Source organism: Schistocerca americana, chromosome 9 (genome assembly GCF_021461395.2).
Source record: "Schistocerca americana isolate TAMUIC-IGC-003095 chromosome 9, iqSchAmer2.1, whole genome shotgun sequence".
Taxonomy (NCBI): domain Eukaryota; kingdom Metazoa; phylum Arthropoda; class Insecta; order Orthoptera; family Acrididae; genus Schistocerca; species Schistocerca americana.
The window spans coordinates 86,421,071-86,448,637 of NC_060127.1; the positions used below are offsets into that span (position 1 = coordinate 86,421,071).

Consider the following 27,567-nt stretch of genomic DNA (forward strand, 5'->3'; position numbering starts at 1 on the left):
TTTACGAACTTGAACATTTAAAATTTCTTTGTGACATGGATACGAGATTGCAATATGGTCAATTTGGAATTCACCTATGTCCTTGTTAGGTGATCGCCATGTCTTTTGTTTTGAAGGTTTTTTCTTAAAATGACTTGACATAATTTTGAGATTGAAATTTCTGCAAAATTCTACCAGCCTCTTTCCATTTTGATTGGTCCATTTATGTGCAGGGAATTCACCGACTGTTTTTCTAAATTTTCTCTCTTTCCCTAACTGTGCATTAAAATCACCCATTAAAATCTTTACATAATTTTGAGGAATTTTGGAGACTGTATTCTCTAACACTTCCCATGACTTATTTACTTTTTCTGGATTTGTTTTATTCTCCTGGTTGATAGGCATGTGTGCGTTAATTAAACAGTACATTTTATTTGCACATTTCATGGAAATTGTCATTAGTCTGTTGTTTACTGGATTTACTTCGATTACGGAGCCAAGAATGTCTTGCGAAATTGCGAATGCAACACCCAGAGGCGGAGTGTTTTTAAGAATTCTTTTGTCTGTCTTACTTTTAAACAATCGGTAGTTTCCAAAATCCATGGTATTCTCATCAGGCAACCTTGTTTCTTGCAGGGCTAAAATTTTGATATTTTGTTCTTTTAGTGTGTCTCCTAATTTATAGAGTTTTCCTGGTGTCAAGAGAGAGTTAATATTGATAGTTCCAAAAAATGTTTCGACCTTGGGCATGAGTCGGTCAAAAGACTTCGATTTCCTCTGGTTTGGGATATAGCGTTTCAGCCTAGTCTCCCCAGAATCCGATAGACTAGTTGCGCCACTGATGGCGGAGGATTTGTTACCACCTGGGGTACTTTTGTAATTACTAAAACGCTCCATAATAGTACTTAGAATCAAAGGGTTGAGCTCAGAAAAGCTCAGTGGTTAAGACTGGAGTGGTTAGTTCCAGAATTTGTATTACGGCCGCACCTCTGGTGAACAGACGCCGACCACAGTGCCGCTTGCTACAAGTCAGACGCAAGGTGGATTTATTGTATTATGTGCCTCTTCCGCTAGTTCCACCGTACCGAGATTCGTTCTCTCCGCCTTCACTACCGTTAAGGTCTTCGCTGTAACCCTAGCAAAGGGGCCCTGACAGAGTACTATCACCCGGGCCAGGTGAACTCTGGTTTTTTAAACGAGGTTGTTACTCCTCCCCCTCCTCCTTCCTCATCACTTGCATAATGAGGCCCCGGGCTTGGGACCGGTACAACGGAGTTATTATTATTATTATTATTATTATTATTATCATCACCACCACCATAACTATCAGTGACAGCCATTGCTGTAGTTCAGATACTGTAAGTATAAATTTATTATATCGTAGGCAGTATTATTTACTCACATTGACGCTTCAGACACTCAAATCATTTTAATATTGTTTGTCATATTAAAATTGCTAATTCTTAGGTACATATGATGTAGAAAGGGTACTGTACATGTGAAACCATGGCCTGATGTAAGAGAGGCCCAAATTAGATCAGGTTAAATAAATAAATAACTGCTAGTGAATGGTATGTGTACATTAGTGACCCTGCAACAAAACAGTAATCTTCACAGTGAAAGACACCGTCATCTCCACAGCCCAAAAAATGTGACAAGTTCACAGCAACATCAAATTAATTCTAATAATACATCTGTTTTTTAATGTAGTTTTCTGTAAGGATTTTTTCCATGTTGTCAGACAGTCACAGGAAAGTTCTGCTATATTGAGTAGATTTTCATATGATGTTACAGCAAACATTCTGAGGTAGGACAACAAAGACGGGTTGCTGCATTATTTCTTTTTCTTACTGAAAATGAAATAAAGGTTTAAAGGGCAGCATTTTGGCTCCGTAGAAGAGATTAAAGTGTAATCAGCCAACAGAATTTCAGCACTACCTCCAACAAGGGGAAAATCATCAGAAATGTTGCATATGAGGTCTGTTCAAAAAATTCTGGATCATTTGTAACACCGTGCCAATGATGTGTTGGAGCGAAGTGTGGTTGGCATCCCTGCACGTGCCTGTATTTAATGTGTAACTGCCAGACGTTTCATTGTTGTATATCTGTTAGTTATTTTTCGGTGCTGTATTGAGTAGAATGTTACGTTGCACATGGCAGAGTTAGAGCAGCAAGTCATCTGCATTAAATTTTGCATGAAACTCAAGAAAATCATGAGACACACACCAAATGATGCAGGAAGCCTATGGTGATGAGTGTTCAAGCTGTACTTGGTGTTATGAATGGTTCACAAAGTTTAAAAATATCCAGACGGAAGTTGAAGATGACCCTCATTCAGGATGCCCTTTGATGTCTGTCCACATCACTAACTGTCTGAGAGATTGCAGAAGAATTTAACAATTCAGTAATATCATGCCATGAAATCCTGACAGAGCATCTTGGAAGGCAACATGTTGCCACAAAGTTTGTCCCATGGCTCATGAGTCAAGACCGAGACTTTCGCCTAACTGTCTGTGAAGAGCTTTCGGATCATACAAATGAGAACGAGATGTTCATTGAGAGAATCATAACTGGTGTTGAGGCATGGTTCTAGGGTTTTGATGTTGAGACAAAGGTTCAGTCTTCATAATGGGTCAGGAAAGGTTTTCCTAGGCCAAAAATAGCTCCTCAGGTCAGGTGAAATGTCAAAGCCATGCTGATAGTCTTCTTTGACTTTGGAGGATTAGTTAATCATGAATTCCTACCACAGGGACAAACTGTTAATCGATGACATTATCCGGTACATTGCGACACCTGCGAGAAAATGTGAGAAGGAAATGGCCTGAAACATGCGAGACAATTCATTGCTCTTGCATCATAATAATGCAGCTGCACATTCAGCCCCGTTGGTGTGTGACAATTGCACAAAAAAATGAAACAACTGTGCTGCCTCATCCTCCATACTTTCCAGACCTGGTCCCTGCAGAGGCTCCCCCCCTCCCCCCCCCCCCCCACCCCCCACCCAAGGAAAAAAAAGGAAAAAAAAAAGTTGAAAATCCTGCTGTAAGACGAAGGTTTGCAATGATAGGTGAGATAAAAGAAAATTGGCAGATCGTGCTTCACCGATCCCGCTAGAGGCATACCAAGACTGCTTCTGGGAGTGGAAACGGCTTTGGGAGCAGTATATCAATTGGGAGGAGAGTATTTTGGAGGAGACCATGCACAGTAACTAAATGGTAAGCATAGAAAAATTTTGTGGACAAAGTTCCGGAATTTTTTGAACAAACATCGTACAAGCGCATGGAGACTACCTTGACAGTGAATGGTGGAAATTAAGTTGTAAGTTTTGTAATTCTTGCAGGATATTCTCAGGCATTTAGGGCAGCACCTTGTAAATGAACATACTCAGTGAATGCTACAGAGAGACAGACTGAGGCAGTATCCGTTGTTTCCATTTAAAGACTCAGTTGGGAAGATTTTTGCGAGAAGTTAAAATAAAGAGCAATTACATAAAAGACAGGGATTACAGGTAATACTTGCACACATTTAGAAGTGAAGCTATTTTGGCTGTATATTTATGTTTTGCCAGTAATGGTACACATTTTTGTCAAATAAAAAATAGCATTTTTTCCAAAAAGAACTTCCTGAAATGTGAGGAAACGCATTAAATAAGGACAGTGTTGTAAAACTTCATCCTGCATAACTTTCTGTGCCAAGTCTTTCAATTACGGCAGATGGCTGCCCATTTGGAATTTCATCATGCCCATTAGTATGGCTATCTGTTGAACACTAATACTTTCTTGTTACTGTTCCATCCATTTATTGATCTGTGAATCAATTTTGACTGCTTTTGCACACACAGAATGACTCCCTGTTTATATTTCATGCTTAGGTATTGTCAACTACCTGAGGCATATTAGAATGCACAAACAAAATAAACAGATGCAAATAGTTCAATTATTGTGTTCGTGGATAACCAGTGGATGTAGGTACTTGGCACACTATCCATTAGTGTTGCCTTTTTATTATTTTGAAGTAACATTGGAAAAAGTGGAGTTACACATCTAATAGTGCAGTTCAGTGATGATTGGGATGTAGTTGATAGTGTTAAGTAATGAGTCACCTTCTAGTTCATTTTCCAGTCACATTGAAGAAATGATATTTGTGCATTGATCATGCTTCTTCATTGCTCTCCTCAATGAGAGAGATTCTTGAGACTGGCTTTGTAAGTAACACTAGACAAGACTGAAATGTAGAGCTTGTTTCTTCACATGCAAAATAGCCATCACATTGTTTTGTGACATTTCTGCAAAGTGCAGAACAACATTTTTATAGTTGTATTAGTGAAAGCAGTTGTCAAATGAGTGTAAAAGCATGTCATTTGCTTTCCAGGGACCATGTAGGTGATTCACGGGAAGGTCCTCGCCGAATAAAACGTGAGCGTCCCACCGAAGACGAGAAGGAGTACGAGTGGGGCAAGTCTGACAACAAACAGGCTGCAAATAACAACTCTGGAGGCCCTTCCTCAGCTGAGGATAAGAAGAAGCCAAACTTTGGCCTGTCAGGGAAACTGACAGAAGATGTCAATGTTTACAATGGTGTTGTTATCAAGTACAGCGAGCCTCCAGAAGCTCGCAAGCCGAAACGTCGGTGGCGATTTTACCCATTCAAAGGCGATGAGGCATTGCCCACGCTGTACCTTCACAGACAGTCTGCATTCCTGATTGGCCGTGATAGAAAGGTTTGTATACTTCATGTGCCATTCTTTTTCTTAGTTGCAAAAGGCAAAAATATCAATTCCAGATTCATGTATTATTGCAGTTACAAATCATTCCATTATATCCGTGAGTATTTGTGATATGTTTTCCCACGGGTATGAAGAGTACACAGTAGGAATCACTCAGAGATGGTGCAGTAAAAGGCTGCAATGCTGACATCAAAGCTGACCATGCCACCATTCAGTAGCCCACCCGTGCTGTATCATGTTGTGTTGTCATTGCAGTTTTGAGTGAATGTAAGGTTATTTACATGAATATGAGTTCTTATCAGTGACTGATGATCAACTGAAGTGTTATGCTACAGTTATCATTGTATCGAGGAGCTCCAAGACAATGTTTTGAAATGCCATCCGATCGCAAAGTTTACTAACCACTGCAGACAACAGAAATAGTTATGAATTAAGTTTTCTGTATTTCCTAAGAAAAATGAAATGAAACAAAAACGGATAAATGCTTGTAAACCTTCATTCCCCTAATGTGTCCACATAAATTGAGTAACATTGAAAACTCAGTAATGTCATTAGCAAATGCAGTTTCATAAACTTTCAATATATCATCTCAAAAATTTGCTGGGAAAAAAAAAACCTAAAATGAAAACATTGAACAGCCACGCGGGATTAGCCGAGCAGTCTAAGGTGCTGCAGTCGTGGACTGTGCGGCTGGTCCCGGCGGAGGTTTGAGTCCTCCCTCAGGCATGGGTGCAAGTGTTTGTCCTTAGGATAATTTAGGTTAAGTAGTGTGTAAGCTTAGGGACTGATGACCTTAGCAGTTAAGTCCCATAAGACTTCACAGACATTTGAACATTTTTCTTCAAGAACACACTGATGCCGGTATCATCTTTATATGTTGAATAGCTTGTGAGTTCGAGTGAACTGAATGAAATACGAGATTGTGCGTGTCTTCGATGTGCTCCTACCTAAGTGTCAATCTTAAAGTAATTGTGAACTGATTGTCGTTACTGCTTTCTGTACAAGTATTTGCAGTATTTTGAATTTAACCCTCTGAATGTAATTACTGACTGGCCAGTCTGTGTCACAGTAATTTTACAATTTTCTCAAATGAATTTTGATTTTGATACACTGCATATGTAAATATTTGTAAATTAGTTGGTAGATGACTCGATGATCATCCTTCTGTAAACATATAGTCTTCCAAAAAGTCATTACTTGACTTGTTGAAGAGCCTGTTTTCCATTTGTGTTACATCCACCGAAAGTGTATCTTGCCAGATTGTTGGTCCTTCCTGTGCTCAGTTAGGGGGAATGTGATGGAATAGGAATGTAATTTTCTCACATCCTGTTACTTTGTTGGTGTTCGAGTACTAGTGTCCTCAGTACCTATCCTCACGTATCAAATACCTATCGTCATTCCATAACTGCAATACCAGATTGGATATGTCCAGCATCTTGGCTGCACCTTTAATTTTTCTTCTTCTCCCTTTTAGGTGTACAAGTGTGGAACAAGGGACCTAGTAACCTGCATTTTAGCTAAAAAGTCCGTGCAGTCTTGCCATCAACATTATTTCCATTTTGATGTATACCAGCAATTTTCCTTTTGTCTGACACTATATTTGTTAAAGTGCTAACACCGAAATGTTTTTCTCATATCTATCCATTACTGTTTTCTTCCCTCCGTCTCATCCACTAGCCTTATCTTACTGTTTCGCTCACTTCCTCTGAGCACTCAGCTGCTTCTCCACATTTGATTGCTTCAGTACTCTTGTGATACGTATCATTATTATGTTTTTAAACATTGCTTTCATTTGTTTCATGGAACATCCATGACTTCATGCGAAGTCATCTCGCATCTGCAGTCTTGACAATGCATGGCATTTGAAAGAAATGACATAGAGCAACGCTCTCCTGATTTGATTGGAAATGTTTGATGGTGGGCCCGGATTTATTGTTTCACTGTTATTGGGTTAGTGCATAAGTTCATTGCATTTTTCCATAAGTTTAATAAATACAACAGATGCACATGACTGAAACTTATTTCATCAATATAATCTCCTTCACTATTTACAACAGTCCAACAATGCTGCAGTAACTTTTCAGTTCTGTGAGTGTAGGAATCGTGGTTTTGAGGTGAAGAACTCTTCGAGCTATATTCAGAGTGCATTTTCATCCAGAAAAGAAGTTCTTGAAGGTTGTTCTATAGAGAGCAGAAAAGGTGAAAATGTGAGGCCGCAAGATCTGGGGAATAAGGTGGGTGCAGAATGTCTTTCCAATGCAACTCCTGTATAGTATTTTTTGTCAATCTAGCAGACTGTGGGTGTGCATTATGGTGGAGTAGCATCACTTTATGGCCTTCCTGGTCATTGTTCATTGACTGCATCTGCAAGACGTCTCAGATGTTGACAATAAATGTCAGCAGTGATGGTTAAACCTCGGGGAAGGAGTTCATAGTACACCACACTATCACTGCTCCACCAGATGCGCAACATTATCTTTTGTGAATGTGTGCTGGCCTTTGTACAGGGATTTGCTGCTTTGTTTGGGCACAACCATTCTTTTCTTTTCCTTATGTTAGCATAGAGACACCATTTCTCATCAGCAGTAATCATTCAGGGTAGGAACAGTCGATGTTTTTCACGAACCAATTGATGACGAGCAAACAGAGATGCACATACAGGCACCTACTGATTTTTGTGATTATGGCTTAGAGCCCGCGGTATCCTTTTACTAGATTTTCAAACCTTTCCCATTGCTTGCAAATGTCATACATTAATGGAATGATCAAAATTCGTCACATTTACCCATTCTCAAATACACTGATGTGGATTAGTGTGTTTAAACGATCTTCATCCAACCCTGAAGGTCTTCCTGAACATCGAGAGACACTTGTATCAAAATGATCCTCCTCAAAATGAGAAAACCATTTCCTTGCCATGCTCTGTCCAATTGCATTAGCCCTATACACAGCACAAATGTTTCTGGCTGCCTTTGCTGATGTCACCACTCTATTGAACTCGGCCAGAAGAATATGTCAGAAATGTTCAGATTCTCTACTTGGAAGTCCATTTTCTAGTGCCCAAAGTTCCACTCAGTATCTCCAGAACACAAAATGATAATATGTAAACTAAAATAGCAACAGTGAACTACAAATAGAAAATTACGATTGATAAATGAACCCATGCAAAAGAAAAATGCTATAAACTTATACACCAACCTATTACATTAGACATCAGTAAAAGGAAGGGTAGCCAGTCTCACGTTGATCTGTGTGACAGGGTTAAACTTCGCAACTCAACTGTCAGTAATTAAAAGCCCTGTAACTATCAAACTGCTTTCATAAAAGTTTCAGAGATCCAACCATTGGACTGGAAATGATCACCGCTAACAATTCAATACACCTCTCTCAACTGGCTATTAGTAAGTGCCCTTAATAATTACTGTAGCAACAAAACAAGTAACAATTCAACAAAAGCTCACGTGACAGCCTTTCACCACATGTCTCAATAGTTCCGTCCCTCAGTGGCTCTGCATTCGTTTGCTGAGTATGGGGTAGGTGACCCCGGGGTTCCTGAGCTGGAGACTGATAAGTGCCGCCAGCCCTCTGCCGCCATAAGCTCTGGGTATGCTTCAGCGAGCACCGTGCAGCGCAGCGGTGTAATGTTTGTTTTGGAGAATGTAGGCCATTGCTTCACCGCCTAGACCGCAATGAAGGTACAAACCTCTATAAAAAAAAACCTCAACCTCAACATGTTCTACGTGCTGATGAGGTGAATGACTCTTGAAGTAAAGCAGTCTCCGGCAGGCAACCTCTCGGGCACCTGCCACCCTCTGGTTGTATGAAGCTTGCTAAGGCATGCAGAGCTCTGCCTGGGTCGACGGTTGTTTCCCTAATGTATCATGGGATCCCTATGGAACGGTCTAATCAAACTACTACTACTATTGCCACTGACAGTACGGGTGTACCGTCAGCTGGTACCTACACCCACTCCTCAAAGAGAGCTCGGTTGGTCAGTCCTCGCGAAAGGAAGCCTCAGAAACATAGTAACGGGGCATTATTGTGCCATAACACTTTCGTTGTAATCAAGCAAACAGGGGGAACCTCTGAGAAAATATCCCGTTTCTATATTCACAAGGCATTGTAAGATATTGCTGGGTCTGTAAAAAGTGTCAAATGACTTAGTAATGGAACAATTTTAGTAGAATCAGCAGATTCAAACCAAATATCTAAGCTTCTGGGATGTAAGGCCCTAGGTGGCTCCCTAGTCGAGACTGAGTTGCATGACACCCTTCACGTTAGTAAGGGCATAATTAACTGCTCCAATATAATGGAGTTGGACCCCGTGGAGTTACCAGTGTGATGCTACAAATGTCAGAGATTTGGCCGTACCACTGTGGGATGTAATGGGAAGGCTACGTATTGCAATTGTGGAGGCTCAGCTCATGACTGGGGCAATTTTTGTATACTTCCTCCAAAACATATGAACTTCTCTGGGTATCACCCAGTCTGGAGCAGGAAGTGTGGGGTGTACAATGAGGAAAGCAAAATTCAGGAGTTGGAAGTAAAGAGACACATACCCTATGGGGAAGCTAAAAAGGCTTTCAAAGCTTTGCAACCACTGGTTTTTGCTACTTCTTTTGCATCAGCTCTTAAGATGCCAATCACTAAGTGTGATGCCTCCACACAAACTCAGACCACAGATTCAAGTATGAGTACATGCACTCGTCAGTGTACCTGTGTGGGGAAATGCTCCACTTGAAACTGAAGTCATTCAGAAGTAATCAACAATAGGCTTGCCACCTAAGCCACATACCACTACCAACATCAGAAGCCAACTAAGCCATCTCCGCAATCCAGCCAACCACCTGTCAGTAAAGAAAAACATCCTTTGAAAAGTAGTTAGAACTCCAAGGAAGCAGTAGTTAAACCTTCAGATCGGCACACTCTCTTCCTCTCTGATGGGCACTATGCTCTTGAGGATATGGACTTCCAGTTGGAGGAACCGGAGACCAAGGAACCGGCTAATGTTCTCCCTGACCTCTCCAGTAAATCACCTCCTCTGAGGGAGAAAGAGAACAACCATTGCTAACCAATGGCTTCCACAGGGGCTTCGGTGTTGCAGTGGAATTTGAATGGATATTGCTCACATTTGAAAGAATTGCAGCTGTAGGTCCAGGAGAAACCATTCTGCATCTGCTTACAAGAAACACATCTTAAAGTCACTGACACACCTGCATTATGGGGCTACCAGGCATACAGGAAGGACGATACTACTGGAGACAGGGTTAAAGGTGGAGTGGCTGCCCCTCTTACCACAGCCATGCAAGCAGTTGCTGTGAAAGTTCTTGTACCCTTTAATATCACACTGTGTTCATTGTACCTTCCCCCTATTGATGCTTTGACACACTACCATGCCCATTCCTCCTCGTGGGGGAACTTCAGTGCACAAAGTGTGCTGTGGGGCTCAGCTACCAGTTGCTCTAGGGGTCGGATGATCAAATGACTCATATACTCTGAGAATATTGAGCTTCGGAACGCGGTTCAGATGACACACTTTTCCACAGCTACAGGGTCTTTTTCAGCCCTTCTTTTTTTTCCCCAGCTATTGCAGACTCATTTCAGTGAGAAGTAGCTTCGGATTTACAGTCTAGTGACCGCTTCCCAGTGTGGATCTGTATGCCGACTAGGATGGTGGCCAACAGGAGACCTTGCAGATGGATGATGCAAAGGGAAAATTGTTACAGTAGAGTTGACAGGCTATTTTTGAACAAAAATATTGTGCGTAAGGGGTGGTGACCCATATCACTTGTGAGATCAATTGGGCTGCCCCAGCGTCCATCCCCAGGTCTAGTAACCATCTGAGACGGCAGCCTATACCTTGGTGGAATGACGACTGTCGATTGGCAATCAGTGCCAGACTGACAGCTCTGCAGAACTTAAAACACTGTCCAATTAAAGACATTCTTCATGCCTCCAGATCTGCAGGAGCACATGCGAGACAAGTGATAAAGCAACAAAAGAGGGCTTCCTGGAGGAAATTCAAGACTTCCATTAATTGGTCCACTTCCAATGTGCAAGTTTGGGAATCAATAAGATGGATTTCAGGCAAAGGTAGTACTCATCCCCCTTATGGCCGTGGCAAGTAATGGGGTCTTGGTGGACACACCAGAAGACGTGGCTGAGGTTTTAGCTGAACACTTCTTTACTGTTACTATGTCATCCATACAAGCTCCTGCTTTTCAGGTGTTCTGTAGGACTGCAGAGGTGAGGAAGCTAAATTTCTTCTTAAATAATGACGAAGTCTATAGCCTTCCGTTCTCCGTGCGGGAAATGGAATTATCTTTGTCTGCAGCCAGAGACACTGCTCCAGGATCTGATGAGATCCATAATGCCATGCTTCATCATGTGCCCTGACGTGAAAGGACAGCTCCTCTCTTGTTTGTCAGAGCTGGTTTGCTGGACAGTACCCCACGACTTGGAAGGAGGTAATATTAATTCTGGAAACTAGACAAGGACTGCTGTGGCGCCCCTAACAGTCACCAGACTGTCACCCTTACCAGTTGTATGGGTAAGACTCTTAAACGCATGGTCAATAGCCACCTCATCTGGCTGCTCGAATCCCGAGGTCACCTGAGCCGCACCCAGTGTGGTTTCAGGTCCTACCATTCCACCCTTGACAACTTAGTTCTACTGGAGACGGCGATACAGGAGTCATCCTTACGCCAAAACCATTTTGTCTGTCCTTTTTTTGACCTCGAAAAAGTGTATGATACTACTTGGAGGTACAACATTCTTTGCCTACTTCATGAATGGGGACAATGTGGACATCTGCCACTTCTTATCCAATCCTTTCTTGAGGACCAGCGTTTCCAATATCGCATTGGCAGTGCCAAATCTGACTTCTATTTTCAGGAGAATGGGATCCCCCACGGCAGTTGCCATCGCTGTCAATGCCATTTCCTCTGCAGTCACGAGCCCTGTCAAATGCTCTTTGTTTGTGGATGACTTTGCAGTCGTCTACTCTTCCTCTGATCTTATGACGGTGACAAGATCAGAGGCAGCTACAGCTGACCATTACGAGGCTGGAAACCTGGGCCAGGACAATTGGTTTTCGTTTCTCACCCAAGACTACATGTGTCACTTTTAACCGTGCTCGTCAAAGTTTTAACCTACCAATGCTCACAGTGGTGAACAATATTTTATGTTTTCAAGATACTGTGCACTTTTTGGGTTTATTATTTGACTCAAAATTGACTTTGCTCCCCCACCTGAAAGACCTATCAACAAAGGGTTTCCAGTCATTGAATATTTTGAAATGTCTTAGCGGAAAAACATGGAGCTGACAGGTCCCCCCCTCCTGCAATTTTATAGGGCATTTGTTCGATCACACTTAGATTATGGCAGTGTGGTCTACTGATTGGCCTGTCCTTCCTATCTCAAGATGTTAGATGCTGTCCACCATGAGCGCATTTGGATGTCGACTGGAGTGTTTCGGACCAGCCCAGCTCGGAGTCTGTGTGCAGAGGCTGGTGAACCACCACTCTGGATTTGGCAACATATCCATTTGGCTTGGCAGGCACTGAAAATCTCAGTCATTGACATTTAGTTCAGTGGTCCAACCCACCTTTGAACGGCTGTTCAGGAATCAGCCCCATGCGATCAAGCCATTTGGGATACATGCTATGGACTGTTTCAAAGATCTGGATGTACCAGGCATCAAAATACACAGCCAGGGACAGAACACATTGCCGCCTTGGTGTCTTCAGAGGCCCAGAGTGATTTTAAGCTTGACACAGTACAGTAAAACTTGTACTCCAGATTTTGTTTTTACACCTATGTTGTCGTCCATTTTAAGTACGTACCACAGTTTTATCGTTATTTATATAGCTGGCTCCCAGCAAGAGAATGCTCTTGGTTGTTCTGCTGCTTATCTTGATAAGAGTTTTTAAAGTGCATCTTCTAGAACAATTTACAAATTATGATGATGAATTATATGGCATTCTGGTGCCACTGGGGAGGGTTCACAGACATCACTATACAAGGTTTCTTGTCTGTTCTGACTCTCTCAGTGCCCTGCAAGCACCAAATGTATCCAGTAGACCCAATGATTCAGTGCAACCATGACTCCTTACAGTGGTTCCAACACTGTGGTAAGGAGGTGATGTTTTGCTGGATACCTGGCCACATTGGGATACAGAGCAATGGCATGGCTGGCAGTCGCCAAGGAAGCATGTTGGGATGGTGCTGTCCATCACTGTCCCATCCCGTTGCACGCCATCATCTCATTTTCTGACAGAGGCATTGGAGGCTGAATGATTGCATGTGACAGACAATAAACTGCGGTCGCTCGAATCAACCACAAAGGCTTGGCAGACTTCACGCCAGCTTCGCCGCTAGGAGAAGGTTCTGCGTACCAGAATGTGCTTCAGGCATAGCCCTTTAACGCGTTGTTTTCTCCTCCAGTGGGAGGATCCCCCCACTCTGAAGTTTCTTGCATGCCACTTTCAGTTCAGCATATTTTGGCTGTGTGTGTCCTGTATACTGATATCAGGGCAGCCCTTAGTCTCGCTGGAGATGTGCCCACCATCCTCACAGATACCGATTCTAGTGTTACAAGGCTGGTGGAATTTTCTGCACTGTCAGGCCTCATCCCTAAATTAGTGGGGAAGGGCAGCAGATTTTGACATTATAAACTGCTCTGCATGTGGGGACAGCCTTCATCCCCACCAATGAGATTTGCATGCTGACTTTTCATCAGGGCTCTGATGACTATGATGTCTAGCACCCCCTCAACTCAAATCGTCGTCATTTTTATGGTACCGTATGTTCCTAGCTCGCTATAGCTGTCTGTTACGGCAGCTACTGGTACAAGAAAATATCTCAGTTCCTAGTGAGATTTCCACTGACCTAGCGTTGCTCTCGGTCTTTGTCTTCTCCTCGCAGCATCAGCATCGATTTCATGCCGAAATGCCTTTCGTGAAGTATTGTGACTCGCCACCATTTCACTGTCTTTACTCGTGCTACACGGCCCAACATGTAAATCGGTGTTTCATGCTCCAAGGCATTCCAACTGGCAAATGTTAATGCCCACGTGAGTGTGCGTAAGGTCCACTGGACACTGCCGGCAAACTCGTGTGTTAAACACATACATTTAGTCCGGATCTTGTCCAGACCATTTTTTCCACAAGAGATGATTAATTCTAAGCCTCTCGCTTCGATAAAATTTGGTATTGTGCTGGTGATACTTGGGGACAAGGTAGTGACTTTGTTTGTTGTCCACTGTTCCTACCGTGCGCCACCTTTGTCTTGTGCCACCACATCGACGAGTGACTTTCCTCAATATCTGTTAATTTTATGACATCTCATGTTGTTCTTTTTAGTCATTTAATAAATGCATTCTTATTCATCTTTGTTCAGTACTTATTGGTCCTTATTTCACAATTAATTACATGAGGTAGGTAGGGAAACTGTCATGCAATCACTGAAACTTGCACATGCACAAATTTGCACAGAAAAAAAATGAAATTTATTGTTATTAATTAACTCTATCCAAGTCCTACACTTCTGTTCAAATCACATCTCCAGCTGGCTTATGTTTCATACACCACTCTGAACCCTTCTTTCACAGAACAAGTGGACACTCATTAATCCATGGCACTGATAGACAACAAGAAAAAGTGCACGCATAGAATTCGATGCCCCTGCAGCGGAACGCACTTTCGAATGCTTTATAGGATTCCGTTCCAGAAATGTAATCTTTGATGCCAAGAAGCCACTAATTCCAGACATTCAAAATTAGCATTTGGAAAAAGAGAAAAAGAAGAAAGGAAAAATGGCTGACAGCTTGCCACCTCAATTTGATGAGGGCTCAATCTGACTCCTCAATTTCGTGAGCACCCAACCAGCCCACAAAATTGTTTAAAATAGAGACCTTTGAGCCATTCAGAAATCTGGAGGAGAATGTAAGCATTGTATTAGCCATCCCCTGCCCCTGCTGAACTGCACTTCTATAAAGTGATGTCTCGTGGCAGGAGTTTAAGAATCATTCCTGCAGTATTTCTCTCCCTCCGAGCCAGTCTACTCGGCTCCAACTGGCATCCATTTAGGGAAAATCTAACCCATCTTCCTCTGGCCGAACATAAACTCACTTCCCTTGGCCACTAGAAATCAGCTTGGGTGACTACAGTATCAAAACTGCTAAAGAACATCTGGGTGGCTGGGAAAGGATGTGTTACAAGTTGATAAGAATGTAATAAGGAAATAGCTTAACATAATATCGCAAAGACTGGCATTTCATAAATTATCGATATTCATTATGAGAGCTGTTGGTGTTACCATCAGCCATTCAGTCAAATTAATTGTCAATATTTACATCTCGTGTAGCATGAATATCATAATTTCAAATCTCTAAGGATATCTAGTAATAGGCCTGATGGCTTTAATGTTCCCAGGTGCCACATATCCATAAATAAATAATATTACAAAATTGATATGCATTTTTTGAATCTGGATTGGTGTCAGCTCTTTGTGACAGTTGAAAATATGTGCCGGACTGGGGTGTGAATCTGGATTTCCCACTTATCATGAGCAGTCCCTTAATCACTTCAGCTGTTTGAGCATGCCTTCAGGACTGACCCAAACTTCCATGTGGAGTCCACAACCCTTATGCTTGCACACATTGTGATTTTGACACAGGGAGAGAGAGATGCTTATCATTGTTTTATCTCATATAAGCAAGGATACATCACTGATGATGGTTACAATGTCTGCAGTTACACAGTTTCCATATCTGCAGTGTCCATGTCTGCACATCACATGTCCCTGATATGCATGCATGTCTGAAGGAACAGACACATGAGAAGATAGACACTGTATAAACACGGACATTGTAACCATCAGTGATGAAATAAATAACACTTCTGCGAGTCTACTACGTACAGAATCCCTGTTATAAGCTAGTATTTAAAATTTTTGCAGGTGGCTGATATCCCTGTGGACCACCCATCGTGTTCGAAGCAGCACGCAGCCCTGCAGTATAGACTTGTGCCTTTCACTCGAGAAGATGGAACAAAAGGCAAGAGAGTGCGACCGTACATCATCGACTTGGACTCTGCTAACGGCACGTACGTGAACAATAAGCGTATTGAGGCACGGAAGTACGTGGAACTGATGGAGCGAGATGTTATTAAATTTGGATACAGCTCAAGAGATTATGTTTTGTTACACGAGCACAGCAAAGGCGACGAAGAAGACGACGATCAGAATGGGTAGTCACAAATGGCTGTCCGGGAGATACTTTGAAGGAAGGTAGTTGCCTGTTTTATTGAACTGGTTAGTTAACGTTTACTTGAATGGGTGAAAAAAAAGTGATTCATTTGTTGATATTGTTGAATGAGCTCCATTCATCTAGACCACTTTGTCATATTGTGCCCACTAGGCAAAAATTTCCACTGATTAATGACAGCGCTAGACTGCCTCATTTTGTATCACGTTGGTTGTGATTCATCAGAATCGGTCATTAAACCTCAACAATGGCACTTCTGTCTTTCTTTTCATCATGCTACTTACATTGGTGGCTGCTGTTGTTGTTGTAACAATTCTAATAGCAGTAAAAGTACCTGTTTCATCTATAAAGTTGATAATAATGCTGTTGTCTTATAGTGGAAGAAATGTTCATAGTAGAATATGCGTTGGTGCCATATTATTTAACTCAATACTTCAAAAAGAGGAGAGAGAAGGACTAACTTCACCACAAGGGAAGTTGGTTATGGTAGTAATAACTCACTAGACTTAGTCCATTGTATGTTGTGCAGTGATGTGGTCCCTGAGAAGTGTGTAGTATGTTATCTGTGGCACTTTTGCATTTAAGACAAAAATGACTGTGATATAGTTATAAAAAACAGGGTATGGGTTGAACTTATGTAAAGTAAAGATTCCTTCAGTTTAATCCTTTCTTGCCACTTGGCACTTGAAGTTACGTACAACTGAATTTTAATCACAATACAGAGGTGAAGTTAATTGATATGAATTCAATCACACATTTTTAAAGGGAGCAGACAGTGCTTCAGTATTTTTTTTGTTTTGTTGTTTCAGTTGTAGAACAGCATTTGCATTTTTGACTATAGCCATAGTTATTCATGGGTACCCATTTGCATTGTTTATGTAATGGCCGGTTAAACCTGTGTGTGTGTGTGTGTGTGTGTGTGTGTGTGTGTGTGTGAGAGAGAGAGAGAGAGAGAGAGAGAGAGAGGGGGGGGGTGGAGGGAGGGAGGGGGGGGGGGGGAGAGAGAGAGAGAGAGAGAGAGAGAGAGAGAGTGTGAGTGAGTGGGGAGGGGGGGGGGGGAGAGATTAAGTGTAATTACAATTTTCAGCTGTTTGTTAAGACACTCTGACTAATAAAACTTTTTGACCACTGCATCATGACAATCACATACATTGAATTCCCATTTTCCCACCATGTTCACTGGAATATGTAAGTTTTGCTTTCATTATGTAAATTATATTTCTGTTAGCAGAACAACTAGAAGGTATTGCTAGATGGAAGACATTTTGAGGATGTTATATAAGGTGGTACAGGCAGGGTGCATCACCAAACTCAGGACAATTTATTAGTTTCTTTAGATAAAATTTTGTTTGTGAAATATTTAATATTATGAAAAATTCTTTACATGTGTGGAACACAGTATTTCAACCCAACCTCTTTTAGCATAAACAATGACCTCCAATATCTGTCTGAAGTGCATGTGTGCACAAAATTATGTATCATAGTCTATATTGGCAAGTGCTGCCTACCTCTGTGATGGTCATTAATGACATCAGATTGGCATGTTGAGATTTGTTGGAAACCCTTTCAACTACTGTCTGTGTGCCGTAGTCCATGAGATCTAAATTAGGAGTGTTGGCACGCTAAAATTCCTTAGGAAAAATCATATCAAAGTTGTGTAAAATACAGTATTGTGCCAGATAGCTTGATAGCTTATGCGGGCCATTGCACTGTCTTGCTGAAAAATGTGGAGTTCAACAAAAATATGGAGACATGACATGACCTCACAGGACACAGTGGTGAGCTTGTGAACTTGTCAGAACTGACAGGAATTATTTTTTCTGTCCATAAGATACATTCACACCAGAAAAAAAATCTGATTCACCCCATGGCATAGTTGTTCAAAAAAAAACAAAAAAATATCAGTGACTGACAAGCTTTGCTTTCTCAGTTTCAGGGAGCGTTTGTCTGGCCTTCAATTATAAGATTTGTGTCGTAAATCATCCTCAAAAATTATGTTCATTGTCAGTTTGCTTACATCAATAATCTTCACCAATGATCACAATGATGGTCTCGGCTCCTCTGAAACAAACACTTGAGCTGTTTCTACAACTTCAGGGATCCTCACGATGCAGTCGTTCGAGTGATGCTTCCTTGACAATAAACTGGAGTCTGAGTTTGAGTGTACTGGAGCTGAATATTTTGCCACAAGACAATAAGCTCCCGATTTCAGGTTGTTCAAAGAAGGAAATTGCATATGCTGCTGAATGCCCAGTGTGAATGCTTTTGAAAATGATGACTTTACCATACTCTGTAAATTGTGTAAACTCCTTGACCAGTTTGAGATTACACCTGTTTACTAGATACATCTGACAGTGCAGAGTACCAACAATCACCTCTGGCGGATGAGTAATGTTGCCGGTAATAGAATTTACCTGGAGTTTAGTGATGCATCTGCTGTATAATTTCATTGATATAGGTACTTTTAATTTTGACTATTTTGTTGCCATGTAACTTTCCTCTCTGCAGTTTCTTTAAATAGTTGTGATACAGTCTGTTTGAACACTGTTATATAGCTTTTGATAAAAAAAAAAAAATTCTTCGATTTATTAAGTTTCCAGTTGCACAATGAATTATATCACTATCTCTCTTAAGTTCAGATTTATGCTCACATTTGTTAAGGGGATGCAGAATCTCCCATCACTGCAGTGTTAATTTATGGCTACTTTAGGGAACATTTTCTCTCAAACTACTGGAGCTGGAGAGAAAATTTTTATTGTATGTGGATTGATATGTCATAATAATACAGAAACAACAGTTTTTGTTCATAGTTACTACTTAAAGAGATATTAAATTTTTCCATTACTTTTCACTAAGTTATCTCCTCGAAATCTTTTGTAAATCACATAATTTGAAAATCATTGTTTCAGTATGTACAAGAAACATATGTGACTATGTCATAAAAATTTCAGACTTCTAGGTTCAGCAGTGGGTGTTATAATGTTCCTAGAAGAAGTAAAAAGTAAACTTACTGAAAACGGAGAAAGAACATTAAAACATTCCTGAGCCACTGTTAATACCTTCTTCACAAGCACTGGTAATACCTTCTTCACAATATTCCTAATCATGTTTAACTCTTGTTTTGGCCCCTCTTTGCACCTGCCTTGCTTTTTTCACTAATGTCTTAACTGTATTGTTTGCACACCTTTGTCTGTGCCAGTTTAAAGTCGACATAGCATATGCTGTGTGGAAACCAACGTGCACAGCCAGCTTTCAAAGGACCTTGCATTTAGAAATATTCCCAGGATTGAAGGTTGCCGCAGCATCATGCACTTCAAAATGCAGTGTATTAATTCCATCAAACACTGTTTCTCGGAGGTGATGCCATATCACACTGTTCAAGCACTCGTAGGGGTTCTGCCTTCTTCCATGAAGACATTTCATCAGAAGACTACTGTCAGCAAGATCTCTGAAGATGCGCTTTATTTCTTCCATGGTGGTTGCTGATGGACTGTGGTGATAACTGTACTTCTTCCCAGTTATTAGTCGTCTATTGTATTTACACCAGCTCTTTTCACCTCTGGGGCACAAACCTTGTTGCGGATGCTCATCTGTGTCTGTGGTGTAGAAATTCAAAGCACATATAGCTTTCCACATTTCTTCAGGACTGCCTCTATTTTGTCTGATTGCTAGACCATACCAAGGTTTTCCCGTCATCTAATTTTTTCCCTTTCATAACTGGTTTCAGCCTTCTCAGCATGGCACCCATTCTCTTCTGCACGTGTCCTATACATTCAAGTTTGCTTATATTTACACTGTTCCTATATGGTTTGCTTTCCAAAATTTCTTTGAATGCTTTAGAGTCACCATATCCCAGATACTGGGCATAGTGAACATTATACCACTCAGAAGAGAGATGAAAAATTCTTTTCATCCCAGCAACCTCTATGCCACCACTACTACCAAACTAATTAGCAACACAATCATCAATCTGTTAATTTTTCAGCCTATCTATGCATCTACAGTATTTGGACATTATTGCAACATCAATAACCTTAATAGTTTCAGCACCAGTTGCTGTGGCAACACCACTATTGCGGGTGTGACCCCTTTTTTGTCTTGTGTCATCAGAAGCTACTGTGAGGTCACTGTTGTATTCACTTTCCTTTACTGCTTCTTCCACAACTTCCTGAATCGAATTATGTGCAACATCTTCAACTGCAGATCCTAGTACATAGTTGTAAGTATCAAACTTGGAAGGTACACTGGGAAGATTTAGAACACCACATAGCAAGTTACCTGCTGCGTTGCCCTTGTCAACCACTCACAACCCGTAGACTAACCTAGTATTTAAACTACAAAATTCAGTGTTCTTGTATCCATTATTTGCAGTTACTGAAACAGAGCTTGGAAACTTAACAGCTGTACTTACAAACAATCCATAGTAAATTAAACAGGGCAGCTAGACAAACATGGGATTCTACTTTTAGAGAGACGTTTCTTTGACATTTTTTGCAGCACACATTTTTTCTTAAGAGCTTTGCGCAATATACTAATGCCAGTGAGTTCAAAAACTTTCTTCCTTTTATCAAATAAATTGTATTTCTCTTCCAAATCTTTGGGAAACACTGTTTTCATTTGGAGTAAGTTCGTTCTGCAAATCGGAAGTAAGTGGACTCATGTTTTCCAACAACGATGATGGAGTGCTTCATTTGCTAGTGAATCAATGTTTATTTTCTTTTTCCAGTTCACACACTTTTTAAACACTTTTGCCCTTTCTCTAAGCATTTTCAATGCGGAAAATCAAGCACTATAGACGGAAAAAAAAAGGCACAACTACTTTCTTACAACACACTGTTTACAAGCAGTCCTAAGTCAAAAAATTAAATAGTAACTTCATGCAACCAGACAATCAATTTCGGACAAATTATGTATAAAGAGTTGCTGGAAAGCGGGATTTTGAATTCATGTCACATGAATATAGTGCCAGAAAGTTTATCGTCCCCCATGACAGAAGTATATCACAAAAGCACAATACCTGATCTCACTAATCTAAAAAAATAAAATAGTTCTAATTCTAATAGAGACATGTATGATATGTCGTATAAAGAGGAATCGATTTATTTCACCAAAAATCAAATTCCTTATCCCTTTAAACAGAATGGGGAATTTTCCTTAGTCATCTGCAGCTGTTGACAGAAAGGTTTCAACAGTGCAGGACTGTTAACTTACTTTTGTTAAAATGGTAACTTTTGTCAAAAATGCACAGAAAATGTGTGATAGTATTCTTACAGTGTCTCTTCCTATAAGTTAACAAGTCCGTGTTTAGAAGCTAAACATGGTAACAAATCGGATGGTAAACTATGCTATGATTAATAAAAACTTACTGTGTGGCACTTTATGCCATAATAGCCTCTGCACGTGTCATATTTGAATGATGTCCACTGTCATCGTACTTGTGAGTGACATTGTTACACTTGTCACAAAACCAGAATCAGTAGTACCGTTATTATAGGTTTATTATCTAAAATTATGTGTGTTTCAGTGTATAACCACACTTTACATGCTGTCCCCCTGAGAAGGAACATTATCATCACATAAATGAAACATACAGAGTGACAGCAAATATCTGTCTTGAGACGACATTTCACGAAAAATTGGACTCTGAAGAAGAGGATCTCTTGACTTATAATGTGGTATGTTCAACTCATCAGTGCATCATAAGCAGGGTTACCTCCAGGAAACAATACATTTCATCGACACACGTGTCTCTCCAGGCAAAAACACGGCTATTCCATTCAATAACAATATTCTGCACATTATATTTATGATAACTGTTAGTATCTCCTATGATACGTGAAACTATATCAGATGGAGAAAAGAAAAACAAATTCTCAAATTTCCAAGGCACTAAAACTATCTGTAAATGCAAGATTTGCACCTGAATTTGATGAGTCAAACTTAGGTATCACATGATGCATTACCTTTCTCTGCCACTGAAAACTATCCAAAGACGTGCTTTTCTTTTCGCTGGAAGGGACCACTTTGTCATAGTCATAGTCAAAGAAGACAAGCACGTGAAACGGAAGGACAATTTTCTTGGCCTTGATTTGTTGAAGAGCCAAAATGCTCATAAGAAGATGAAATTAATTTTCATCCTCATTGTCATTGTTCATAAGCAACTTTCCAACTTCTGCGTTTGACTGTCCAAGCTTGCAAATTTTTTAAGTGATTTGTACGTGTGTATCTTGAAGTTTTCCCGGCGTATTGATTGGTCCATCATATTTCGGGCTTGCAGCCAGATCACGTTGTCATCTTGGCACGATATTTTTGCTAACAAACATGCAGCCATCTTCAGGTGAGTACGAGACTGAAGATTACTGGTGCGCGTCGTTCTATATATACCAAAAATTGGCGCGGTGGCGTCTGCGCAGTGGAGAAGGCTAATACCGCGCCCCCATCTAATTTGGCGCGCTCTGCAGCAGAAGCGGGCCGCGCATACGTAGTGGTGTACCTACATTTGCACTATCTGTCGTAAAGCGCCTTCGCGCAGCTGAGGCGCGGTAGTCAAAGGTATAAAATCAATTTTCGTCAGCCGTCGCACTAGATATAGGCCAATGTCTCTGTGAAGCGATTAAAGAAATTACAGGATCCCATGCTTTATCCATCTGAAAGCCGCCCTCTTGATTAATAAGATCTTCTGCCAGTCGTATCTCCACGGACTCCTTGATAATGGATTCCCAAAAAGATCTAGTTGTCGCTAAAATTTTTGTTCCACAATAATCCATGGAGTGTCCCGTCGAAATACAGTGTTTTGCTATGGCTGATTTGTTGGGCTGTAGTAGATGTGTGTGGCACTCATGCTCCACGCATCTTTCCCGTACTCTGCGAGTAGTTCGGCCAATGTAGGATTTGCCACATTGACAAGCGATCTTATAGATACCCGCCTTCCTCAGACCCAGATCGTCCTTCACAGAGCCAAGCAAAGCCGATATTTTCGTAGGTGGTCGGAAGATCACTTTAACACAATGCTTCTTTAAAATCCTTCCTATTCTCCACTGCAGACGACGACGCGCCAATTTTCGGTATGTATAGAACGACGCGCACCAGTAATCTTCAGTCTCGTACTCACCTGAAGATGGCTGCATGTTTGTTAGCCGAAATATCGTGCCAAGATGACAACGTGATCTGGCTGCAAGCCCGAAATATGATTTGTACGTGTTCCGACACTATAATACCTCCAAAAGTTGCGAAAGGCAAATAAGAATTGTCTCCTGCCATCCGTGAGCAGTATTGTGAAGTTATTTTTACAGCACACAAACACACGATATGCTGTAGTTCTACATGTGTACATCAAAACACACGTATATATCTGACATTTGCCCTTGTGGCATTGTCGACTGCTGCTGCATATATACATCATTAGCAAAGAGAGCATGTAAGTATGTATCGGAACCAGTTAAAAGGGTTCACCTAGGTGCTGAGCTTAATTCTCTTTCACTGACTTGTGTACAATATGTACTCCAGGATACTCCTCCAGAAGAAATCAAGTGGTTGAAGGTTGATTCACAGTATATGGCAATGGACCATCACTGAGCAAAAACATCACCACCATCGATAATAATGAATTCACATTAGAATGTCTTGTCCCTCGGCCCAGTTATGAACAGTTAAGGTGAGGTTATGGGGGACAACCCATCTGAAAAATAAAATATTCAGGGCACCCCAGAAACAGCTGATGGTTTGAGAATAAAACAAGTCGGGGGAAAGAGTAATTTTTGTAAAGGTACATTCCCTTTTCATGAAGAATTAAAGTGTGTATCACTATTTCTTAAAAGTAATATTTGGTAAGTGTCAGTCATGCTGAATAGCACACTTACATCGGCTGTCTGGAAGAGAACATAACTCACTGTAACATGTTGTTTGGAATCTCCAGAACCCACTCACGAATTTGATCTGCTAGCTGTACCGGTTGTTCACGAACTTTCTGTTAAGATAGCACCACAATGAATAATCAGATTCTGTCAGGTCAGGTGAAGTGAACAAGAGCAAGCCAGTTGGTGTCTTCAAAGTGAGAAATGATTCTGCCTGGAAACATTTCAATCAGGGCTCCTGTGGAAAGATATGTAGTACTGACTATTGCACAATCTTGCTGGAATCATAGGTGATTATGGGGATTGACTTCATGATGTAGAAATGTTCTGCAGCTTGGCTGTGTTGCATTTGGAATTTATTTTCACAGTATGGCCCTCATTCTCAAAAATACATATACCAATAATGCGCTCAAAGGAATTGCTCATCATTTTGTCACTTTTGAGCAGTGTCTAGATGCTCCAGCAATCCACACAGGGTGTGTGGAGGCTAGAACTGACAATTCTGTTTGTTTGTGTGCCCAGACAAGTGGAAAAGAGCCTTGCCTGATGACAGCAGTAAGCTTGCAGGAGCTCCAAGAACTTATTACAAAATTAAAGTATCTTCATCTTGACCCTTTTAGTAAGCTTAAAGTCAACTTGGACCTTGTACATATGGCAGAGAAGATTTTTGTGCAAGATAACGGTGAACATTGGTATCGACTAACCCGAGTGCGATAGCTTGCCATCGAGGGATACGCAAGATCATATTCCATACATTATTCACATTTTCCGGTGTAAGTATTGAACTAGGACATCCTGCAGGCTCACTGCTGTTTACAGTTCCGTTGTGACAAAATTTTCAATACCCATAGCAATGGAGTATTGTGACTAGAGGCTTCATGTTGAGCAAAACTGCATTAAAAGTTATCGAGCAGCTAAACTCCTCTAGTGTCGTCGTGCAATATTCAGGCAACACAGCCGTCTTTTTTCCAAAAAGTAGGAAAAGTAACACTTTAAAGTGAAAAAGTAGGATTCAGTGTAGGAGAACTTCAGTTGCTGTACAACATAATATGATAGTTGAACTTCTCCAGTGTATTAAAAAAAATTAAGAAATAAAGCAACAAAAATACTAATATAATCCATTCAGCTTTTTATGAAGATTGTTATATTTTAAACACAAATAATTTTCCAGTTCGTCTTATCATGATTTGCTTTTTGAAAATGAGAATATTTTCACAGTTATTGGAATCATATTCCCTAAATTCACAACCTCATTTTAATATGAAAACACTAACATTTTCTACTAATGATAGATTGAAATTAGTAGACTTCCAGTTTCACTAGTATTTTTCTTTAACTGCAGACTGTCTAAGGAAAGTTACTATTACCTTTGTTTATAAATATTTCTGTGCACTCCAATTTTTAACCTCTTACGACATGACTCTTTTATTGTCTATAATATTACTTGAAAATACAGCTCTTCAGTTGCACAGGTAAAAAATTTTCAACTTTTCCTAGGTTTCAACTGCTCTAAGGCAGACTTCATCAGAAGTAAAAAATTTTTACATGACCTATAACAGAATTTTGGAATAATATAAAAATTATTAAATTAAACATATGTAATAAAATTAAAAATATATTTGTACATTATAAAATTTTCCTAGGAATGCACAACTTGATTAAGACGCACCGCTAAGGGTCGCGTGTGCGGCCGGCACTGTAAGCAGCAACAGACTGACAGGCGTGCGCGCCGTCGATGTTAGCAAGTCGGCACCTTGTATCGCGCCATCTAGTATTGAATGCTTGTAATTTACAGTGACAACAGCTGTCAGAAGCATTGGAACGGGAGTGCACGTAATGTACTGATTACATTATGTCAGATAGTATGTAACAGATCGAAAGTTGAACAAAATATTATACTATAAAAGAGCGAGAGAGAGAACAATGTTTAAGACTACAGTACGGGAAGCATAATAGCAATATTCCACGTTAAGTGATTTTAAGCAAGGGCTTTACACCATCAAAGAAATTTTTATCACGTAATTGTAATTGCTCATTGAGGATTAAATGGTCGTTACGGGAAAAATGTATGAAAATTTCCAACTCTTCAAGAATATCAAGTCTGAAGCCTTTCTTTTCCGTATGTAAGATACTAATATGATGAACATATTTACGTTTGTGTCCTGTGATAAGAAGGTGGTCAGCGAATGACGAATTATGTACGTTTGTACCTATTTTCCCTAATAGATGCTCTTTATATCTAATCGAAAAAGCTCGTCCAGTCTGTCCTATATAATAAGCTGAGCAAGTGTCGCAGGTGATTTTATAAACGCCTGAGTTTTGCAGAGGCGACTGTCTTGGTTTTAAATTATGGATAAGATTACTTTTGAGAGAGTTGTTGGTAGAGAAAACTATGTTGCAGCCATATTTATTTTTAAGGAGACGTTGCAATCTGTAGGTTATTGGCCCTACACACGGTAAAGAGAAGTATTTCTTCAAATCGCTAGGCTCGTCAATAGTGGTCCCAAGCGTGGTAATTCTGTTAGAGGACAAAGGGGTAGAGATTGCTCTATGAACAGCAGAGTGAAAAAAATGCTTTTTTGTGAGATCATGGGTGTGTGGAACAGGCTGGCACAATTTGGTCAGAAAAAGAATCCTTATGAAAAATATTGAAAGAGATTTTGTCATTCACTATTGTCAAAGTTAAGTGTAAATAATTTAACTGACGGGAGCTGTTTTCAAGTTCACATGTGAAGGTGATTTTTTCATGTAGTTTGTTAAAGATCTCGAACAAGCGGTTAATGCCATTGTTCGTTCCGTTATAGACGATTAAAATGTCATCGTCGTACCTAGAATATGAAACAATTCCTAAGGTGGTATGGGAAAATTTTTTGAAAAATGTCTCTTCTAGAGAGTTGGTAAAAATGTCTGCTAGGATGCCAGCTAAGGGATTGCCCATAGCAAGACCATCAGGTCGTTGGTACAGCTGTCCATTGAATTCGAAATAATTGTACTTTGTTACGATCTGCATTAGGTTAATGAAATCAGTGATCTGTTCATCAGAGTGTTCTTTTTTGAACAAACGTAAGTTATTCTCTATAATATCTAAAGTCGTTAGTACAGGCACATTGGTATAAAGGTTTTTAATATCAAATGAGAACATCTTTGTGTTTTCGTCGCAGTGTATGTCTTTTATTTTGTTGGTGAGGCTCTGACTGTTAGCTATAGAGTAATTATTTCGAAAAACATAAGATCTTTTTAATTTATCATGAAGGAATTTTGCTAGATCGTGGTAAGCGCTGTTCATACTATTAGAAATAGGCCGAATGGGGTGATTTATTTTGTGGACCTTAAACTGGGCCCAAAGCTTAGGTGGCTGGGGGTTCATGTTAATCAGCTGTTTTTTCTGGAATGGCTTAAGTAAGGAATTTGCATCATTGACCGCGGATCTAATTTCTTTTTGTAAAATTGGGGTAGGATCTACCTGTAGCTCAGAAATATTGTTTTCCTCAAAAAATTCTGAAGTTTTTGCTGCATATTCATCTTTTGTAGCAATAATAAGAGAATTACCTTTATCTGATTTTGTTATGAGAGCATAATTATCTCTAAGTTTAACATCAATAGAGTTGATTAATTGTCATGAAAAAAATTACACATGTTAATTTCAGTGTCCTGATGTCTGGAAAAATATTTAAAATATTATATCTCTTATGTGTGGTCCGTTAGTTTTGATTTAAGGGTTTGTGCCGTATATGGGACAGCAT

At 40.3% G+C, this 27,567-nt stretch overlaps 1 protein-coding gene across 2 annotated transcripts in view; it reads left to right on the plus strand.

Moving 5' to 3' along the window:
* The window catches only part of LOC124550951 (smad nuclear-interacting protein 1), a 32,766-nt gene extending 16,542 nt beyond the window's left edge, over positions 1 to 16,224 (plus strand). For both annotated transcript variants that reach the window (XM_047125763.1, XM_047125762.1), the window contains exons 4-5: positions 4,351 to 4,699; positions 15,665 to 16,224. In XM_047125763.1, coding sequence (XP_046981719.1) covers positions 4,351 to 4,699; positions 15,665 to 15,958 — 643 coding nt within the window. In that variant the 3' untranslated portion in view covers positions 15,959 to 16,224. The remainder of the gene's footprint in view (positions 1 to 4,350; positions 4,700 to 15,664) is intronic.
* The last annotated feature ends 11,343 nt before the right edge of the window (positions 16,225 to 27,567 follow it).